This window comes from Protopterus annectens, chromosome 9.part0 (genome assembly GCF_019279795.1).
Source record: "Protopterus annectens isolate FY-2018-M chromosome 9.part0, PAN1.0, whole genome shotgun sequence".
NCBI classification, from domain to species: domain Eukaryota; kingdom Metazoa; phylum Chordata; order Ceratodontiformes; family Protopteridae; genus Protopterus; species Protopterus annectens.
The window spans coordinates 1,191,441,272-1,191,462,740 of record NC_056743.1 but is presented as its reverse complement, the minus strand read 5'-3'; the positions used below and the strand labels follow the sequence as shown (position 1 = coordinate 1,191,462,740).

At 36.2% G+C, this 21,469-nt stretch overlaps 1 protein-coding gene across 1 annotated transcript in view; it reads right to left on the bottom strand.

Annotated features, from left to right (window-relative positions):
• The window catches only part of SERPING1 (serpin family G member 1), a 373,810-nt gene that overhangs the window by 47,128 nt on the left and 305,213 nt on the right, over window positions 1-21,469 (bottom strand). Inside the window, exons 8-9 of the mRNA XM_044084098.1 lie at window positions 18,004-18,146; window positions 11,122-11,341 (exon numbers count right to left, since the gene is read on the bottom strand). Of these exons, the coding sequence (XP_043940033.1) occupies window positions 11,122-11,341; window positions 18,004-18,146 (363 nt within the window). The remainder of the gene's footprint in view (window positions 1-11,121; window positions 11,342-18,003; window positions 18,147-21,469) is intronic.

Below are 21,469 nucleotides of genomic sequence, written 5' to 3'. Positions count from 1 at the left end.
CTGGTGAAATACCTATAGCAAGCTGCTTTAAAAGTGCAATCAGTAGTAATTGAACATTCCATGCAATATACTTGTACTATTCTGTATACTCTGTGCAATAATTATTTCTTCACATGTGCAATATTTAAGGAAGGCTGCTACTAGTGTTATAGAGGTATCTCATATCTTGTCAGTCTTGTTTAGTATATGCATATGTTACTGTTCTGTTATATGTCCTTGTTATTCTCTGTAGTTGTATGTGATATATGCACTTGGAACCAAAGCAATGTAATTTTGTTTAACTTGCACTGTGTGTGGGTCTGAATGACAGTAAAGTTTACTTTGGCTTTGAAAATACATAAAGGTTCTATAAGCCAGCCATGGCCAGATGCAATTGGAAGCATAGGGGGAATATATATGGGAATAAGAGGATGGTCAACATGAAAAAAATTTATAAAATTCATATGATAATAACCCACTTGTGCAAACCATAAATACATACTTGAACCTTATTAATTAACTTATTTATTTGATATTTGGCTAAACAAGTATACACATCAGAGCCAGATAACATATTAGACATTTGTCCCAAATAAAAAGTTTTATCCAGAACTACTACGCCACCTCCTTTAGCAGTTGGACGAATCTCGATCAATGGAGATTCGTGTAATTCTTTCAGCTCCTCATGTTCATCTTGTGTTAAATGAAAAAAACCTTCTTCTTACATGTAGACAAGAATGTATGCCAGATATTATTCTCGCAAGTTTTCATAAAGACTTCCATTAACAGGATGCAATGTAGGTATAAATGTAATAGATTTTTTTGAAGTACATATCTGTCATGCGTGGGGAAACATGACTCTAAGAGAAGCTCTTCTGGCAAATAACCTAACATCTAGCAAAACATCCACTAGTTCCGAATGAACAGATGGAATAAACGAAAGTCATTTCATCAATACAGCTACTTGATGAAGCAATAGACAGATGAAATATTATAAACTAAGTCATTAGGGTTTTGTTCTGCCATTCTTTGTGATGAAGTTTGCAGTCACTTTCATCCTCTCTTTCCTCAGTTTAGGGAATGCTCCTTTCCGAACATCTCCTCCTTCCAGATTGGTTCTGGTGATGACAACAATAAAAGGGATAGGATAGGATGTTGTTCATTAATGTGAGTGATGCTATTTGCATTCATTGTAATAGTAACTGTATGTGCAGCAATCCCTTCCAATGCAACCATATCATGCTCATTATCAGTGGCATTGTCAGCTCTATTTACATTTCCTGGCCAGGAAAAATCTGTCCTCTGCTGGACTCTAAAATGTCTCGTTATAGCTTCTTACACATGATACCCTTAAGCCTCGATTCATATGCTGGTACATTACCCAGTGTTTCTTCTAAGCTCAATCTTTGAGATTTACTCATATAGGAAGTCATTAGTTTACGTTGCAGTATATTGATTTCTTGTGACAGAGAGGTCTCAATGGGACTTAAAAGAGTCAAGAATTAATCTCATGTAATCAAAGGTCAAGTTTAAATTCAATGGCAGAAAAAAAACTTCCTTAGCTGCTAAAGGTCTTCCCAGGTGCAAACAAGTAAGAAAAAAACAGAAAATATTCCTGAGTTGACCACCACTGAGCTAGAAGATAGCATTGAATCCTTAATGTTGAAAATTTAAAACTTTAGGCTTTATTTAAACATAAAACTTCATTTAAAACCAAAGGGTAAAAAAAGTTTAAATTCAAGGACTGCCATTGTTTCAGTAATTCAGGGTACATATTCCCATATGTAATTATCTTAAAGATGCGGAAACCTTGTGGTACAACTTTAAAATGTAAATATGCTTCAAAGTGCAAACATTGCCACTGCAACCATTTAAACTTATATAGTTTATTTTCCAAATCTTTCAATGAGGTCAGAAAACCTTCGGAATTACCTAAATCTAAGTCCAAACCTGACATGGTGGCATCATCGGCAGGTAAATATAACAGTGGATTCCCTTCAACAGCCAGTATGTTACACAACTCTTGATGTTGTGTTTGAGAAACAGAGCAACCTGGATTGTAGTCCAGCTCTAAATAACCTCCTTCAGCCATGGTCCATGTAGCCAAACACAAATCAACAAAATAATCCAAAGCAAGAGAGGTTACTTAAGATAAAGGATGGTCAAATAAAAACAGACGTCCAATATGTTATCTGACTCTGATGCATATACTTGTCTAGGCAAATATCAAGTAAATAAGTTAATTAATAAGGTTCATATGTGTGTATTTATGACTTGCACATGAGTGGGTTTTTACACAAACTTTGTAATTTTTTTCATTCTAAACATCCTCTTATTTCTATTTTATATGGACTTCCTAAGCTACAGAAAGGTCCCTATATACCCCATGTACATCACATTGTATCTGACTGTGGCCGACTCACAGAACCTTTATCTATTTATATAGAGAACATTTTTAAGACCCATTTTAAATTCCATACAATTTGTTATGGATCTATATAAAAGGTGTAGGACACTGACTGATTCTAATAAGATGATATTGATTACTTTAAATGTGAATTCACTTTTTTACTGTTATACCTAATGATACAGGAATTGAGTATATTTGAGAATTTTTATCATCACATAGTCCCTTTACTACATGTAAATTTTAACATGATTTATTACTTGAATTAATTCTAGAAAATAATGTATTTTTATTTGAGGATAAATATTATTTGCAAAAGGCTGACATTGCCATGAGTACTGTGTATGCTAATAGTTATGAGACTATGGTTCTAGCACACTTTGTCTTATATAATAACAAATTTTCTAAACACATTAGATATTATAAACATTTTGTTGATGATGTGTTTTTAACTTGAATAGGGTTGATTCAGTGTTTGAATGACTTTATTAGGTATTTGCATAGCACTACCTCTTTTTTTAAATTTACAGTCAATTATTCCTACACTTTATACTGACTTTTTGGATATATGTGTTTGTTTTAATAATGTCAAAGAAATGTCAACTGCTTTATATAAAAAAAACTTGTAATAAAAATGTGATTCTACATAAATCTAGTATGTATCTGAGACACATTTATAGAAATGTATTGAAAGGGCAGTTTATTAGACCTGCAAAACTATAAAATAAAGATAATTTTCTGGCAGGGGCTTTTTAAGATATGCAACAGAATTTTATAGATGGGGCTATTCCACTGCTGAAGTAGATAAAACTATTGATGATGTTTGGTCACTTAGACATAGTGCTGCTAAGCTTTTTTTCTCAGATTCTGAAAATAATAAGAATAATGTAGCTCATGATAGTTCTTCAGATTATGATAAACCAAGAGTTACACTGAAGTAGTCGAATGATGTTAACATTATATGCTATATTATTAACACAAATTGGCCTATATTGATGGCCAATGATCACATTAAAAATATTGTAGGCAGTAGACCATCTTTTTCCTTTAAAAATAGTAAATCATTAAAGTGACAATTATGTTATAGACAATCTCTAAGAGCAGATAATAGGTCAACTGGATGTTCTGGTACGTTCCCATGTAATTCCTGTGGTGCTTGTAAATATATCTGTTCTCAGTCTCAGTTTGCACATCCTGAATCTGGACAAGTATTTAAGGTAACATTTTATGCTGACTGTAAAAGTCCAGATTTAGTTTATTTAGCACAGTGCATTAAGTGTCCTTGATTTTATATAGGGAAAATTAATTGCACTTGAAAAGAATGCATTTTGGAATACATTTATGATATTTATGATATTAGGAAACAAAAAATATGTAGTTAATAATGACGATACACATATGTATTAGAATTGTTGAATTTCAACTTGCGAGGTGGTAGTCATGAAAATATTATTCCAAGTACAGAATTTAGATGGATTTTATGGTTGTAAGCAGATAAGGTTTTTGGGTTAAATGAGACTGTATCTTTAAAACCTTTATTGAAATCATGTGCTCTTAATAGGTAATTTAATTGTGTGTGTACGTGTGTGTGTGTGTGTGTGTGTGTGTGTGTGTGTGTGTGTGTTTGTGATATATATATATATATATATATATATATATATATATATGGATTCACTTTATAGCCTCGAAATACTGAAATGCCAAAATTCAGTATTTCGAAGCTATAAAGTCGAAACCTTAAAACAACGAAAACTCAGAAGCGCAAAATTCAAAATATCGCACACCGGAGATTTTGAATTTCGCACTTCTACTCCACACACACACCTTCCTCCCTACACAGAAGTAAAAGCTCTCTACTACATAAAAGTAGGGAGGCAAGACCCCAGCACCCCCCATGTGAGGGGCTGCACCCCCCACATCCCCCTACTTAAATATTCTAACTCTGAGGTCGCACTACATACAAACACACACACAACACCACCACACAAGCTACATTCTCCTCACACACACAGATCACAGCAACAAAGCACACTAACACACACAACAGCCTCTACCCAAAACCCTTAACACATACACACTTACTTGAATCCATAACCACAGCAAAACCTCAGAAGTGCAAAATTCAAAACTTCCAGTATTTGAGGTTTTAAATTTCGCACTTCTGAGGTTTTTCTCTTTTCAGGATTCCACTTTATGGGCTTGAAATACTGAATTTCAATATTTCAGTATTTCGAGCTTCTAAAGTGAATATATATATATATATATATATATATATATATATATATATATATATATATACAAACACACACACACACACACACACACACACACACACACACACACACACACACACACACACACGTGTGTGATTGTTTCATTGTACTTATTTTTTTTATCTGAAGTAGCACCTGTGCCGTGAAAGAGCTTACTATCTTTACTAAAGTTGTAGAATTTTAACTGCCATGTTGGTCAGTCATTTTGTTTCTTTCAATTTGGCTACATAAATAACTTACTGCAGGCAGTTCTAGGGGACAGCGCATGGCTAATTAGCATATGTCTCTCCTGGAATGCCTTATTAGCATCTAACATGGCTATGGGGACAGCCCACTGGGTTGCTGCATGATTTGAAGTTGTAGCACCATGAAAGGTCTGTCTCTGAATCAGACATGGTTATTGTGAGGTACACACCTCATGTATACCTCATAGTAACCTTTCTGAATCAGGCCCTGCATCTATACAAATCAGTACCCTTGAAATTAAATTATTTAAATTGGGAAAAATTAAAATAAACCAATGAACAACCAAGAAAATCACATCCATAGCATTAGAGGCAAAATAGAACCATTTCTTAACATCTAAACTAAATCTGAGTAAACTAACTTATTGTTAGAGTTAAACTATAAAACCTGCATATTGCAACATAATTCTCACTATACAAGAAAGCCATATCCAGTAGATAAATTATTCAATTGATTAAAAGAAGGGCAAAATGAGCTTTATCATGGGAAGCAATAAGATCTTGATAAACATCATGGACAGGTTCTGCACAAGGTGTGGATATAAGCATAAAAAGAAATTTAGATGAAGCAAGTGTGCAGAAGCTGTGGTAAGATAAATCATGTTGTTAAATGTGTAAAATAAAAGAAATGAATCTATGACCAAACTTAATGTAATTGGTAGAATAAAGTCATGAAAAAGAGCACTTCATAGGAACAATGAAACTGGGAGAGTAAACAATGGACAAGAGTATAACATAGAAAATTTAAATATGGTATCCTTTTTATTGCTGCCACTGCCACTGAGCATAGGATCATTGGATCCAACTTGTTAAATTCATGCTATTTTCATATATGTATGTTTATGTACTATATATAACCATCAAAAATATGTTGGACATACAGGAAACCACTATGGTACAGCATATTTTTTTTTATATAGTTGCTGTATTTCTTACTCTATGGGAAAGATTCACAGTCTATAAGAAAGGAATGTTTACAGATACAGGGATGTCAATGTGTTTGAGATTTCCAGAGAAACGTGTCTAGGAAGTGCATGTAGGGTATGGAATGAGTTGTGTGTGTGCGTTATGTATGCAGTTTATTAATTGGTGAGAGTGCTCAAAAGTGTGGTGTAACTGATCTGATTTTTTTGTGGTTTATGTGTGTGAATGCATAGACCATAGAGTGTATATGAGATGGATGGTCTAGGAGAGTACTGTATATCAGGCTCAAAAGGATGTTTGCCATGGTAAGGTTTTGTGTGTGGGATTGTATAATCCACTTCAAGCAGTCTATGTCTGGTAGTAAGATTTTTGGTGTATATTTGGAATAGTGCAATATATGTATGTGTGTGGGTGTGTGTGTGTGTGTGCGTATGTGTGTGTGGGTGTGTGTGCGTATGTGTTGGCATATATGTATGTGTAAATTGGAGCTATCATGCATGTTTGAAATGGTTCTTAGAATGTATATAAAAATCTTTTTGGTGGAGACTATATTAAAATAGTGAAGTGAGGGTACTGTTCAAGATAAATATTTACATGACTCAGTGCTGGTTATCTCAATTTTAGAGTTGGGCCTCAGGGTCTTTTTCCCACACTGGGGATGGGGGGGGGGCTTAACCCCTTGTAAGAAGTATGTTTTCTTGCTTAAATTTTACATAGTATGTGAATTTGGTTTGTGTGTATGCAGGGGTGGGGTGTCTGTGTGCCTTTGTGCATATTCATGTGGGTGAGGGTTGCTGATGTCAGTGTTTTGATTAGTTGAGGACTTTGATATGCCAGTATGGCAATGTGTTTCTCACTGCTAGCTTGAACTTGGCTAATTTGATACTGACATTTAAGTTGTAATCCACTTTTAAAACAAGAACACCAGTCAGAAATATAAGCAGAGAAGCTTGCAAGTAATTGCGGTGTGTTGTTTCTACTTGGTATGGGTGCAGAATGTAATGCAATCATTGCTGAATCACATAAAATACTGGATCTGAATGTCATAATTGAGCTGTGTATGCACAAGTTGCTTACTTATTCACTCATTTATTTGTTTGCTTTTTTTTTAACAGGTAGGATCCAAGACTCTTTTCATGACCTAAACCATAAGGCAAAAAATAGACAGTAAAGTGCACTATAGTACTTTCTGTCGAGATGTCAACAAAGTAGTGCACAGGCAAATAAATGTTGACGCAAAGTAGTTTCCCAGTGACTAATTCAGATTAAAGAAAAAAAAACTTGTTAAAGCTGCTGTTCATGGAGTCACTATTGAAGTCAGCTGTGACTTTTGAGTATGCCTGAACCCTAACAAATACAAATATAAATGTAAAGATATTATAATCACAGAAATTACATAACATATAGACAAACATATATTATAAACACGGTTTAATCTGCCACGAGGCTAGATTTTATGTACATATTGTGCTGATTAGTAGTTAGCAAGCTTATAGAGGTGTACATACATTGCTGTAGACTAGCTATGGCTAGTATAGTATTTACTTCATCTCTGTATATATGATTAAACTTAAAAACAGTACTAGAACATATATGAAGCATTAAGTAAGTAAAATGCATATGAATAAATCCAAATGCTTATAAAATGTGAACAATTATCTGAGCAAATGCAGAGTAGAAGAAATCAGACACATATAAATAACTAAAAATGCAAAATAAAACAAACAAAGTGAGTTTTAATTTATGGAAAAATTGAATGCAAAACTGTAAAATTAGTAAATACAATGCATTCAAATTTCTTACCAAGCAAGTCAATTATAATGCATATAACATCCAGGGGCCACTCATAGGTGAAGCCACTAAGTTACTAACTATTGCATGAATAAATAAAAATACCACCAAACAGGCAAATTCCAATGCTAATAAATCTAAAAGGGCCACACAGCAAAAAACTGAAGTTGCTATAACCAAAGAATACTGCAGTAGTGATTCCAAATGTTAGAAATTGAATATTAAAAGCACCAAGAAGACCACTGAAAACAGAGTTCACTGAAAAACACTCATGACTGTAACCCAGGTACACTAGTTTTGTAATGTTGTAACAGCAATAGCATACACTGTAGAAATGCTCCTAAATGACAAAAGGCACCAGAGGTCATTATGGACCACATCTGACCATAACACAAGTTAACTGCAACATTAGAAGACTATGACAACCATCCAGATTGCTGCAAACTTAAATATATTTTCAGAAAAATCCCAAACAATGAAGCAGAAATGCTGAAGGATTAATTCAAGCCTTGTCTGACAGTCCCAACATGAAAGAAGAAGAGGTCCTAAAACACTAAATGTTTGAGTATAAAATCAGGAATGACAAACTGAGGCATTCGAAATCACTTTGTCAGTGATTGTGGCGCAGTCAACATCGTTCACATTGTGTGCATGATGCGTCCTGAGGCTTATTACTATGCATCCAGGACTGATTTTGCTACAGAGTTTCCAGTCATGACCACAGTACAGATTGCCAGATTGTGTTCGACTACACTGCGGTGAGACAAAAGTACGACCAGCTGTGGTAAACGTTGATAGTGCCTGAGCATCTACAGTAGTAGTTGCAAGGCCACACTTACACTGGCAAAGCTACGTTGCAGATGTAGTGTTGCAACTTAAGGCAATATATATGCAGATAAATGTTCTATGAAAGGGAAAAAGACAGACGCCTGCAAAGACAGTTGCTGACAAAAGCATGGATTCATGACACAGTGGAGACTGGGATATGATAGTACTTGAATGTAAAATTATGTGAGACCCAGACCTAAGAGGTGGAATGCAGTTAAGTAACGTGATGTGCCAACCTACAGTAGTCATGACAGCATCATAGTGTGAAATGTGTACTTAAAGTGAAGGCCATTAAAAGTAAAGCATTCAGCCCTGAGGGGTTTTGACCCATCACCTCTGTCCACTTACAGTATACTCTCAGTGCTTTAACAAGGAGAACCAGAACAGGAGACACAGTGAAGGTGTCAGGAAAGCACAGGGGGATGGGTCTCATCTGTAGACTGTTAATAGGGTAACATCATGTCAATTGCCACTACACATAGTGGAGTTAACATGTAAAACCATACATCTAAGATGACTAACATCATCTGAACGCTGTCCAATGACATGTTAAGTAAATGGAGCTAAAAGGCAAGCTATGTTGAATATCTCTACAATGTCCTTCATTTCCAACTTAAATGTTCTTATTGTTTTTGAAGTATACTATTGCTTTATACCATATACTATGTTATTAGCACATGCACATTATTAATTTATAATATGTTTGTAACCATTAATAATGCAGTCTGCTAGTTTCTATCACATATCTGCAAATGCTGCATTTACAATATATGAAGATGCCCTTCATTAATGACATCATAGCAGGTAAAAACGTGTTAGAAAAATCATACTGTCAAGGACCATTTTAATAAAAATACTATCTTATTTGCTATAATAATTCTTACAGTTTTACACATTGTAAATTTCTCTAATTGTACAGTAGGATATAGTTTCATGTCAATTTCACATTTCCAGACAGACTTAAAACCCTAGTCTTACCAGTAAGATGCCAGTCATTTTTTTTAAATATTCAAAGACTTCTGTTCACATTTCTTCAACACTTTGATATCATGACCCTTATCCAGTAGTCAATATTTTTTTCAAACATTTGCTGTTTAAGTTTTAAATATGCTAGAGTCACAGTTTTCTTTCTATATACTCTGAGAAAGTCACTACAGAGTAAACAGTGGATGGGGTGGGCATTGATTGACTGCACATAGAAATAGACTAACAGCAGATAGTGTAATAAATATACCTGAAGCATTCTAGTACTGCAGGACTGTGTTCTGGTAGAAAAAATGAGAGAACCTAAACTCTCTAAGGAAACAATCACCTCCTGGAGACCCTTTAGTGCACCTTATAAAATGCTCTAGTGGACTTTTTGAGGAAGCCAAGACAGTCAGGACTAGATGCATCCACAGATAGGGCTAAACAATGAACATGTAAAGATCTTTCCTTTCGTGATAGAGCACAGCTTGCAATAGACATAGAGACAAATGATTTGTCTACATTTTAATTGGGGGGATTAGAATTCCACGTTGGTGTCTGGTAAACTGATACATCAAAATCTGAATTTGTCTGGTGACCCAGAAGATGATAAAGCAGGTATCCATAAAAGAACAAATGAAATGTGAAGTGTGCCATCTCTTTTTTAAAACTGATCATTAGTTTCTGCAACAAGAAACATGATTGATGATGTTTTGTCAGATGTAAAGTATAGGCTACCTCTCACAGAGCTTTGGCTTGGCTTTTCTTGTTAGAACAGTTGCTTCTTTTGCATACTGCAGAGTTTTTCTTTCACAGGCTTTAATTGGGGTTATTGCCTGACTGTAGTAAATCTTTACTGCAAAAAGACAGGTTGTTTCTTCAGTGTTTTTGTAGTTCTAACAACCCAAAATATTTGCACACTGTGCTTAAGCCAAGCTACAACTCAAGGCGTCAGCAGAAGCTTGAAAAGCCTTCTTACAAATTTCACTGTACTGCTGTACTTCCAAATATAAGCCCCTAGATGGCACATCTGTCTCTCTGTCTCTCTCTCTCTCTCTCTCTCTCTCTCTCGCTTGCTCTCTCTCTTTCTGTCCTACCAATAAATGAGGCCCACTAAGGTTGCCAACTTTTCAAATGACAAAAAACAGGACATTTGTATGTACACTTAGATTTTGCACGATGCCCAGTGGACAGGAATTGATTTCACATTTTCACAAAATAAAAGCTTACTTTTGTAATATTTGAGATACTTATGCTGTTTCATATAATATTTAGATCTTTCAAATACAAAATAATTGTTTTATGCAACTACTAATGGAAATTTAGGAAATATTTTGTGTCGTAAAATCTAAGGATGTTTGCCATTTTCATGTTTTCTTTTTTTTCCCCACAGGGCAAACCTGCCCAAACATGGACTGCCCTGTGCAAAGAGGGATATGCAGTAACCTTAAAGCCCACTGATTCACTTGCATAGCCTTCGTAAAAAAGGTTTGTTACTGTTTCAGGCGTTTCCTATAATATGGCCTGGCTGTATGCACTTACAACTTAACAGCTTCTGTAGGACAAATGATATAAGCCTGATAAAACTCAGTGAATTTCATCCTGGAATATTTATGCCTTTCTCTGTCTACACTAACATATATAATGTGGTACAGAAACAAACGTAAGGGTAATACTGTAAAAGAAGTGAAAAACAATGTTGTCCTACCCAAAGTCTCCATTATCGGCATTAGATCTTGCTTGAAGTCCACTTTGAATTTAGGCAGTGAAACAATTGTTTCTCTGAAGCTGGTTTTCTGAAGCTTCTTTATCAAGGCCAAAAATATAGGCAAAGTTAACTTTGCCTCAATTACAGACAGTTGCTGTGATATCGACTGTGGCATTATTATGATAACACTGCTGCTATCAGACAGGCGAAATCTTCCAACCTGATAAATGAAAACATAAAGAATTGAAGAAGTTTTGTGACTGAAGCTCTGTTTTATAAAGTGTTTAATGAAACAGGCTAGCAGTTCAAGTACTTTTCATTCAAGTCTCAGCTCAGACATAGTCTTTAAATTTGCTTTTCACATTGCTGACCATTTTATTCAGTTTACATTCTTCCCTTCATTTTGTGTCTTTGTTTTTTTTTTTGCAATTTGAAGATAAAACAGTTAAAAGAAATTGTACAAAAAAGGAAATAAATAAAATAAATACAATAATATCAAGATGTACTATTAACAATGCACGTTTTAAAGTGAGTTAGAAAGTGCTATGTGTTGCTCCAAAATTCAACGTAGTGTAATGCTTTGTCGGTTTATATTAAAGTTTTAGATAGTTATGAATATATTAAATATAGTATCACAGGTGTAGTCAATTAGCAATGTTTTATAAGCCTACATTCGCAAACAAATGACATTAATACTACAAGTTTTGCTGCTATTGCTGGCATTTATAAAATTGCCATGCAACCAAACTGCCTTGAACAAAGCATCAGCCACACAACACTGTTAAGCAAAGTGCTCTGAGACCTATGAGCTTGCATACCCCATACATGCAAATACTACTAAAATTTGATCCCAGTGAAGTATAAATATGTATTTGAGCATTCTTAATTACATGGAGACCAGAGCAATTGTAAGTACAACTTTAGTCACAAATGTTAGCTTCACAAATAGCATGTCCAGCTGGTACACAGATATCCATGACTCTTTCAGTGTAGATATGATAACATAACATCCTCTGCATTTATACTTTTTCTTAGATAAAATCAACAATACATACATGACACAGAAGCAGTTAGTTAGTAACATACATTTCAGGTTTTAATTTATTTTATTTTATTTTTTACAAGTAGGTAAACTGGATTACTACAGTTCTGACCTAATTGTGGTAATTAGTAGGCAGGAATTGAGAATAAGTACACAGCAGAAGAATAAAATATTAGCCAGTTTTACTAAATTGATACAGAGACAAAAATAAAACTTAAAGCTGTCAGTTACACTTACTATTTAGATGCATTTAGATGGTGTTTGCATTACTGTCTTCAAGTCATTTTGATAAGAACAACATTTCATTCCTCCAAAATTCTGTCACACAGTGTTGCTGCCTTTCTTGGACGTGGATGGTTACTGAAATGCCCCTCATATTCATTTTAGTAATATACATGCTGCTGATTGTATCACAATCCACCTCTCCCATGGATTTAGCTTCTGAAGGAAATTTGTTACACCTCTCAACTTACAAACAATAGAACGGTAGGTATGTCCAGCCACAAATCTGGACAACTAACTAGTAAAAACTTTGAGTACCAAATAGCACATAACTCTTCCCGTTTCCTGTAAGAGTGTGGGATACTATTCAGCAACATGTTTAAAAAACAGAGAGTGACAAAAATTATGGAAAACATATGCACTTTATTAAAGAGACAGTGTAAAATTTATAGACTTCAGTGAACTGTAATTCAAAAGTCTGCCACACAAGGTCATATATTTTTATTTCTGAAAAAGGTATCCTCTTTCTTTAAATTATTGCTGACACTAGTATGTCAGTCATGTAATGTGGTTTTCTAAGTACTAGACAGTTTCAGAAATCACATGTGATGTGGGGGGTTCAGAAAATTGTGTGATGGGACAAATTAAGACTGCAAATAGGGACAAATCGCAGAAAAAAGGTATGTCTTGAAAAATGGTACAGTTGAGAGTTTTGCGACTCAGGACAATGACTTCCACTGGTGGATAGTATGCCACTGTCATCTCTGTCTCACAGTAGCAGTGGCTGTCCTTGATCATTCAGCTCTCTAAAGTTCTGTCTGTCATCCTCTTTGGAACGTGATACTGTTTGGTCATCATCTTCTGGAAAAGGCAGTGGTCTGTTCTGTAGTCATTGCCTTCTGCATATGGTTGTGGTTAGCAATGCTTCTCCTAATGATGGTTAAATCACATGCAGGTGTCATGCTATGGATTGGGAGGGAGTTACAGACAATGAACAGACAGTGCCAATCATCACTCCTTTGTGAGCATTAGGTGTTCATTAACGTTCAGTTGGTTCCTGGCTGTCACTAGTTGAACATTTGTTACCTGATTTACATACTTCTCTCAAGTATCCTGTCTAAAGTTAATAATATATCTTTGATATCTAGATCTTGACAAAGTTTGGCCCGATTGTCATTTGCCATTGTTATAGTCTATGGTGAGTATCTTCTGGTCTGTGGTAAAACTTCTCAACTGTCTTTCATTGTTTTTTATACCTTTTGTCCCAGTGACTGCTGACCATCCGGTCTCTCCATTGGACTCAAGCCCATTAGTTCCATGGGGGTTGGAATCATCCATCAGATCTACTACAGTGAGAGCCACTGAAGGGCAGGAAGTCATTCTGGCAGCCTTGAGGGTTGCTTGTGCCCTTGCCAAAATCCTATATATGAGGTTATTTTTCTAGCCTAGCCCCTCCCCTGGGCAGGGAGAAATGAAACCTGCATCACCACAGGGACCACAGTGTCCTCTCTTTGACAAGAGCATGCTTCTCTGCACTTGCTCAACAAAGGTGACTGCCAGTCAGTGGCTTGATGTCCCACACTTCTGCACCCAGGTCACATACCACATCCCTTCCTCTGAACGATTCCTACAGCATGCAACCAGTGTCCAACCCTTCCACGTATCATAGGGTTGCTCAATCATCCCTGCCAGTTTCATTAAGCACCTTTGCCACTGACTGACCTCACTTCAGCTGGATGGTATCCAGGGCTTTATCTCTGTGCCACTGGGCTGACCAACTGTTTCTCATTTGGTTTTATTAAGACCCCTCTGGAATAGATTTTTCTATTAACTAACAACTGCTGGTTTACTATACATTGTTGAATGTACAGGAGTATGATCAGCAAACACAAAATAATCTTTCTCTTGCATTGTGTGAGCTTATCAGATTCTCATTTCTTTAGCTTTTCACTTACATTTTTCTACATTTCCATCAATTTAATCAGCAGCTAGATGGCTAACTGTACACATGAAATGTTTCATACAGTGTTGTTTGAAACTGTCTTACATTTCACTGATTTGAATTACAGACATTTACCACTCTGAACATGTTTGGAAAGGTATTTTTTGTAACCACTATTCTTATCATCAACATAAGCTTTGCTGTTACTTTGGACTCCATTCAGATCATTCCTGGCTGCTTGGAATGTGCATCACCTATGATAAGGAACAATGCATCTCTGAAAGTTTTTATAATTCTAGTACAGGTACATTACCGTGACAATGATAGTCATTCACAAGGGTGGTGGGGAGCTGGTGGTGATGGTGCATTTTGGGCTATTTGACAATAACTGCAGCCTTCAATTTCTTTATTATTATGAGGCCACAACATGAAACACATTTTTTATGCATTCCTGCAGGACTGAGCCCGATGCCTCCTCTACCTGCACCCATTCAGCCCATTCATTCTATGCTTGTTGGAGCTGGGAGTCCTGGGCAGGCTAGAACCCTACAGTTCACTTGCTCTTGCTGGGAAAACTCCCATGAGCTAATTCATTAGTGGCGAAAGTCAGTTTGTATGGAGTGGGCCAAATTTTGCTTATCCTACGGATGCTCTACCTTCTTTCCTGGCTGAGCACCCCTCTCCCCAGCAATGGCTCTTCTTAATTCCATTATAACTGTCCTCTAATGTTTCCCCTCAGCTTCATTTGTGGCTTGCACATGGCAGCATCTGTACAATAGACTTCAGCTTCATGGAGTAAACACTTAGTGCTTCTGCTATGTGTCACCTATCTGAGGAGCCACAGCCACCTCCCTTCCTCCAGAATGGGTGAGCTGGCAATGGTCACTCACACTTGTCCTCCTGCCAGCTCCCCTCAATGTGAAACTTTGAGCAAGGAGCTTCATCCTTGCTGTCCCTGGTTGTCCCTCCTATATGTAATGTCCAACATTTTAGAACATGAATGGCTAGGATTGCTGTTCTCAAGCTACAAAATTAATTTACTTGATATATAGATTGGTACCATTCTCTAGCTGCAGTAGACTACTGCCTCTAGAACATTTTTTATAACTAATTCATACACCAGTGAAAATAGAGAGTTATTATTGGTTCACTTTGTATAACATTTGTCAAGGATAACTTGGAAAAAATGACTACTGATGGACATTTCTGGATCTACAATTACTGCTTGTTCATGTTTTTCATATGGCAGCTATGGTTGTCCTCTAGAGCTACACTACTGTTTTTATTTTGTTCCATTTAGTTTTGTAAAGGTGTCACCACAGAAATAGGAACAAATACTGTAATCTGATTTCAATTAACTGAATACTCCACGTCTTGCATTAAAAATAGTAATGATTTACGACTGATAATTAGTATAAACCTTCTTTTATGTGTGCACTGGATAAACAACTGTACTCCTAAATTCAGGCAAAGTATTTCTCTATAAATATGGGAATATTCACATTCAGCTTTAGCTTACACTGCTGTTGTCCTGTCACGTCTGGCTCTTAGTAAGTCAAGGACATTAATACATCAGGCCTGTTTATCAACAACTGATTTTTAAGGCCTTGCAAATTGATGTTAATTATGCCGCCATCCATTACAGCCTCTGCTGCTCTCTTTTTCTTTTGCCTTTGACCTTTCCCATCAGCAATATCTTCCTTCGCGAATCCTGTCTTCACATTACGTGGCCAAAGAATGTTAGCCTTTATTTTTAGTATCAGACTTCCAGTAACTGATTTGGGTTTATTTCCTCATGTATTGGCAGGTTTTCTCTTCTTTCAGTCCATGGAATCACAAAATGTTTCCTCAAAAAAACATTGATTTTTAGGTACTCGGTCTTTCTTATAGTCCAACTCTCAAAGCAACGTGTTACTACTTGCAAAACCATAGTTTTGTCTCTATGGACATTTGTTGACAATGTGATGTCTCTGTTATTTGAAATCTTACCAAGATTTGTCATAGTTTTCCTTTCAAGAAGAAAGCATCTATTAATGTTATGGTTGCAATCACCGGTTGCAGAGAACTTTGAGCTCAGGAGCATAAAATCTGTCATTGCCTCCATTTCTTCCCCATCTAGTTGCAAAGAATTAATAGGACTAAATGATTATCAATAGGCTCTGCAACTCTTCCTCACTTTCAGCCTTTAGATTAATATCATTTACATCTCTGAGGTTATGACTAATTCTTCCAGCATTTCTGATTCCAACATATTCTTCATAAAACCCAACATTTTACATACTATTTTCAGCATAAAAATTGAATAATTAGGCTGATAATAGTTTATACTGCCTTAAAGCAAATCCCTGTGTTCAAGCAATGAAGCGGTGCCAATTCTATAAAAAGAAGCACCACGTGCTACCCTAATAGGTAAAGATTACTTGCCTGCCCCAGTTTCTGTCACTATAATCTCCTTCTTACCCATATATTCCCCAAATTACCATCCCCATCTAACATTCTTAGGAAAAAAAAGAAAAGGGGTACCTGCCCCACAAAAATGCCCTTCTTCCACCACACCACTTTTCCATTCCCATTGTTCTTCTGTGTGATCCTCTGCTTGCTCTCCAACAATTTCAGACTGTCCTATCATCTCATTCACTTCCCATTTATATAATAAAATCAGTTGACACCTTGCTGTGACGTCCTTAGATGGGCTCCCAGCTGTGCCCATGTAGCAGCTATGGGGCCCTCCAATGTGCATGTGAATGTGCATACCTTCATGCACACTACCTGCCTGCTGCTGTTCCCAGGTCATGTGGTCATTCATAGCACCATCAGGTTAGCTGTATGGATACAGCCATTTTTGTGACAGTGAGGCTTCATTATGCAGTACTGTCCCTGGCATGCCCATGCTATGCTGGCACTTATGCATACCATATCTCTATTAGGCTATATTGGTCTACTTTCACAATGCAGTTTATTGCAGCACAGTTGTATTCTTCTTCTTTGTGGAAACATTTTTCAGTTAACCATGTACAGCTTGTAAAATTCACTGTTTATACACTGGGATGTTGTTTTATACTAAAATAATGGACCATAAAGATGTATAATGGTATTTATAAAGTAATGTTCTAAGGAATTTTCTCCACTGTACTCTTAATTTATATAAAATATGAATGTAATTAAATTATAATGTATTGTTCTGATCCTAAAACTGTACTTAAGTTAATGAATTTAGTGGATGGGCTGGATCCTAGTAGGGCTATCCGAGTTAAGAAAACATACAAACATAACATACAGGGCACTTATATAGTACTTTCTTAAAAATTAAAAAGTGCAACCACTTCAGAAGACTGTTATACTATATTTGCTTACAAAGTTATGGTTTAATTCACTCCTTTAATGCTTTAAATAGGTACCATGTTTTGTTAATTTGATAAAAATGAATTATATTGTTTTTGTAATATTAATAAAACTGGGTTTTACTGTACTGTCATCACTATTGTTTTGTAAGATCAACTGATTGTCTGACTAATTATTCTGATGTAATAAAGCAAACATTTGAGGTTTTCTAAGTTATTTGATAATCCACCAAGCAACAACCTAATTTTGATGATTATTATTTTATTGTATGGTATATCATTCATTGCTACATCCCCCAACACAAGATTAGAGACTTACAGTAATATAGCATTACCTTGGCATGCAGTAAGTGGTCAGTAGTGGATGCCAGTTCATACTTTTCACTTGTCATTGTTGGAACTAAAATCACTTTATCTTTGGTTTTGAAGAACTCTTTGTTCTCTGTTTCTGACTTGTTAAAGACAGTCTTCCATGTTGCTAAGTGAAATCAAAAGAAGTTGCATTAGCATTATGATACTGCAGTATTACGGACAGAAAATAAAATATCTTTACTGGTTAAAAAATATTTTACTATATAATTCAAATTCTGCAACAACAGCAGCAAAGTGTACCTGTCAGTAAACAAAACAGTTTCAGTAAACAAGAACAGAAATCATCTTGGCTTCTAGAACTGCTGAGTCCAAGCTAAACCTTATTCTCTGTACGCAGGCATCATCTTGTGGTAAATTAATGACCCTTCACCTAATTCTCATGTAGTTTCAGTACAGGAAATGCTTGCCTTACAATAACAGATTTTTAAAACCTTAGAATTTTGTACCCAGAGTTTTTACTGTACAGCATTACTAAACATTAAGAACTTACTTTACTGTTTCAAGCCTTCAGTATCATTTTTCTGCCTTAAAAGGGGAGAATCAGTACCATAACTAGGGTGGGCAAAGTGGGCATCTGTCCTTGCATAAACAGTCAGGGGACAGCACTGGTTTTCCTGAAGAGCTGCAAGTAAAATGAAGCACCATCTTTGGGTAGAGCACCAGGCAATCAGTGAAAATCCAGTGCATTCCTGTTTTCATGTAAACATGTGTTTACTACTACCTAATGCAGTCCTTAAGACAAACAGAGGTATGCTTATATTATATAGGACATCTAGTGTACTGGTAGCAGGCAAATCTGAAGATTTCAAAGAGCATTTGCCTTATTTCACAATTGGCAGAAATATCAGGTGCATTTTGTAAATGCATGTAAGGTGTGTCTAGTAACAAGCACATGTGGATTTCTGAACTGCTCATGGAAATCTTTCTTCTCTTCTCAGGTTTATTTCAGGTTAGCAGACTGAACAAGTCTGTCTCCTTTGATCTGACTCCTTTGCTGTAAATGCCTCCTCATAGGTGACCCATTAGCTATGACCTTAGTAAAAGACAAGTTCTGAGCAACTCTAAATAACTCCTGGGATTCATTTAGGAATTCCACATGTAGATCTCTTCTCCAGGTACAAAACTTCTCATCTTGGAGGTGTTATCAAACATCTGCCTATGAGACTATTGTTTCTTCTGAATTTTTGGTTTCATATTCTTCTGAATTTTTGGTTTCAAATCTAGTAAAAGGTGCTCATATATGGAACTCAGTCTTCATAACATGAGCATTTCAGCCAGAGATGAAACTTATGTCACTTAAGTAGTATTTTTGTGGCAAAAAAAAAAGTCTTACCAATTTTGTTTCTACAGTATCACCTTTCATTTTCATGTCTTGCCTTATATTCTGTAAATATGTTTCTGCCAGGCCATTACATGAAGCATGAAAGGGAGCAAACAACATGCAGAATTATATTTCCCTTCATTAAATATATTTATTCCACATTTGTGAAATAAGATCAATTGTCAGAGAAAGACGTCACCAATAATAAAACTTCATTTTAGTTTGCAATGGCTGCTTGAGAAGTTAATAATTCAATATATACATATCTTTCAACCATGAATGAGCAATTAATAGAACTAAAATGCCATCTGTTATTTTTACTTGTATGTCATTTTTCCATACATGGAATCTGCCGGCATAATCCACATGTGGTATAGATCATGGCTTCTCAATTCCTTCCATGCAAATTTTCCTGCACCACAACTTAACAACTGTTCAGTAAGAAATCAAAAATCAAGTCCCATGCACTGTAATAAGCCAAATAAAATCAGACACTAATGAAAACGGAATAGTTTTTTTTCCTTCTAGGTGGACTGAAAAAACAAATTAACTTTTTTTCAGCGATGACATATTCCTCAGCACAATCCAAACAATATAGTTATTTCCCCATTTAAATATGAGTTAATGATATCACAAGACGAGGCAATGCTAATATATTACATTAAACATCTGAATGACATTTTTTACTATATTTTTATAAATAATTTTGGATAAATTTTCTTTTGTGTTATTATTTTTCTTACTCCCATAATAATTTACCTTGGATCTACTCAGAGGGGCTATTCTGATGCTGCAGACTGTCCAATGTGGTCTAAATGCACACAGACTCTACCTCTGCCTTGCTCAACTTTGTCAGCCATGTGTACCTGTTACATCCTCACAGGTGTGTGGCCAGAGTCTGACATGGATGTTGTGCGAGTACCATGATCTAAAGGAGGATCATCATGGCATTATCCCTGGTCTCCACCATTCCCATATATTGTTGAATGTCGTGAAGTATACCTTGCAATAATCTCACCGTCTGTATCTCAGTCTCACTTGCAGTAACCTGTGCCTGAACAATGTCACAGAACATTTGCTGTTGTGTCTCCGGAGACAGCTGTGATCAATCACTTTGTTTGGCACCCTGTGATCAGACTGTACATAGGGTATTCCACCCTCCATATTGTCCTGCTCTTTTTCAAAGGTTCCACATGTCAATCTGAAAGAAAGTTAAATCTTCCTGGGAACTGAACAACTTCTGTTAAAGGAACTCTAAATAATAATGGCACCATACATGTGGCCCAGCATTGGTGTTTTGGAATCATCAAGCTGATGCGGGGGTGGAGCTTCTGCCAGTAGACTTTATGACTGTGGGTCACTGTCCACAGGTTGTGTTATGAGAAAGAGAGTAATGCCATCATCATCAACTGCCAACATGGCTGTCAACATTAGCCTGCTGTGCTGCACCATAGTTTACCAAAGATGGTGCAGTTGCTGACAGACCTGTGAACAAATGGCAAGCACAATGGCATTCTATGGTACAGTATTCATTCATATGTATACCTCTGCATACTGAGCAGTACAGGTGTAAAGACAGAAATGTATACATTCCACGTGATGTTCCTGTGTGTTCAGAGAACATTGTTACTTGGTGGAAAGACACAGAGACATGTATGTAGTAATGGAATCTGCCTATAAATAAGTCAGTTGTCCCAGTGTCCAAACTGCCAGTTGAAGATACTGGACAGTTCTACCCACTTGAGGACACATGGTGGGCAGGCAAAATTACCAGTATCCAAGCCACCTTGAATATGACTCATACCATCATCATCAACACCATCATAATCATCACTGCAAAGGGATATCAAATTCTCCTCATTAGGATTGGGATTTGTCTGATGGAAGGACTCCCCCCCCACCAGTGCTGTTATCAGTAATGGCACTCTATTTTGCTCCCCTTCTGGCATGAGACACAGTGTCATCCGCTCTTTTCCTACTTTATTCCAATCTACAAGTCCATCTTCCAGGGACGTTCATGTTTGACAGCACTTTGATCTGTACTTTTGCATGCTCTGCCTCTCAAGAATTTCCTTTTCTGAATAAACATTTGCTACAAGTACCGCCAT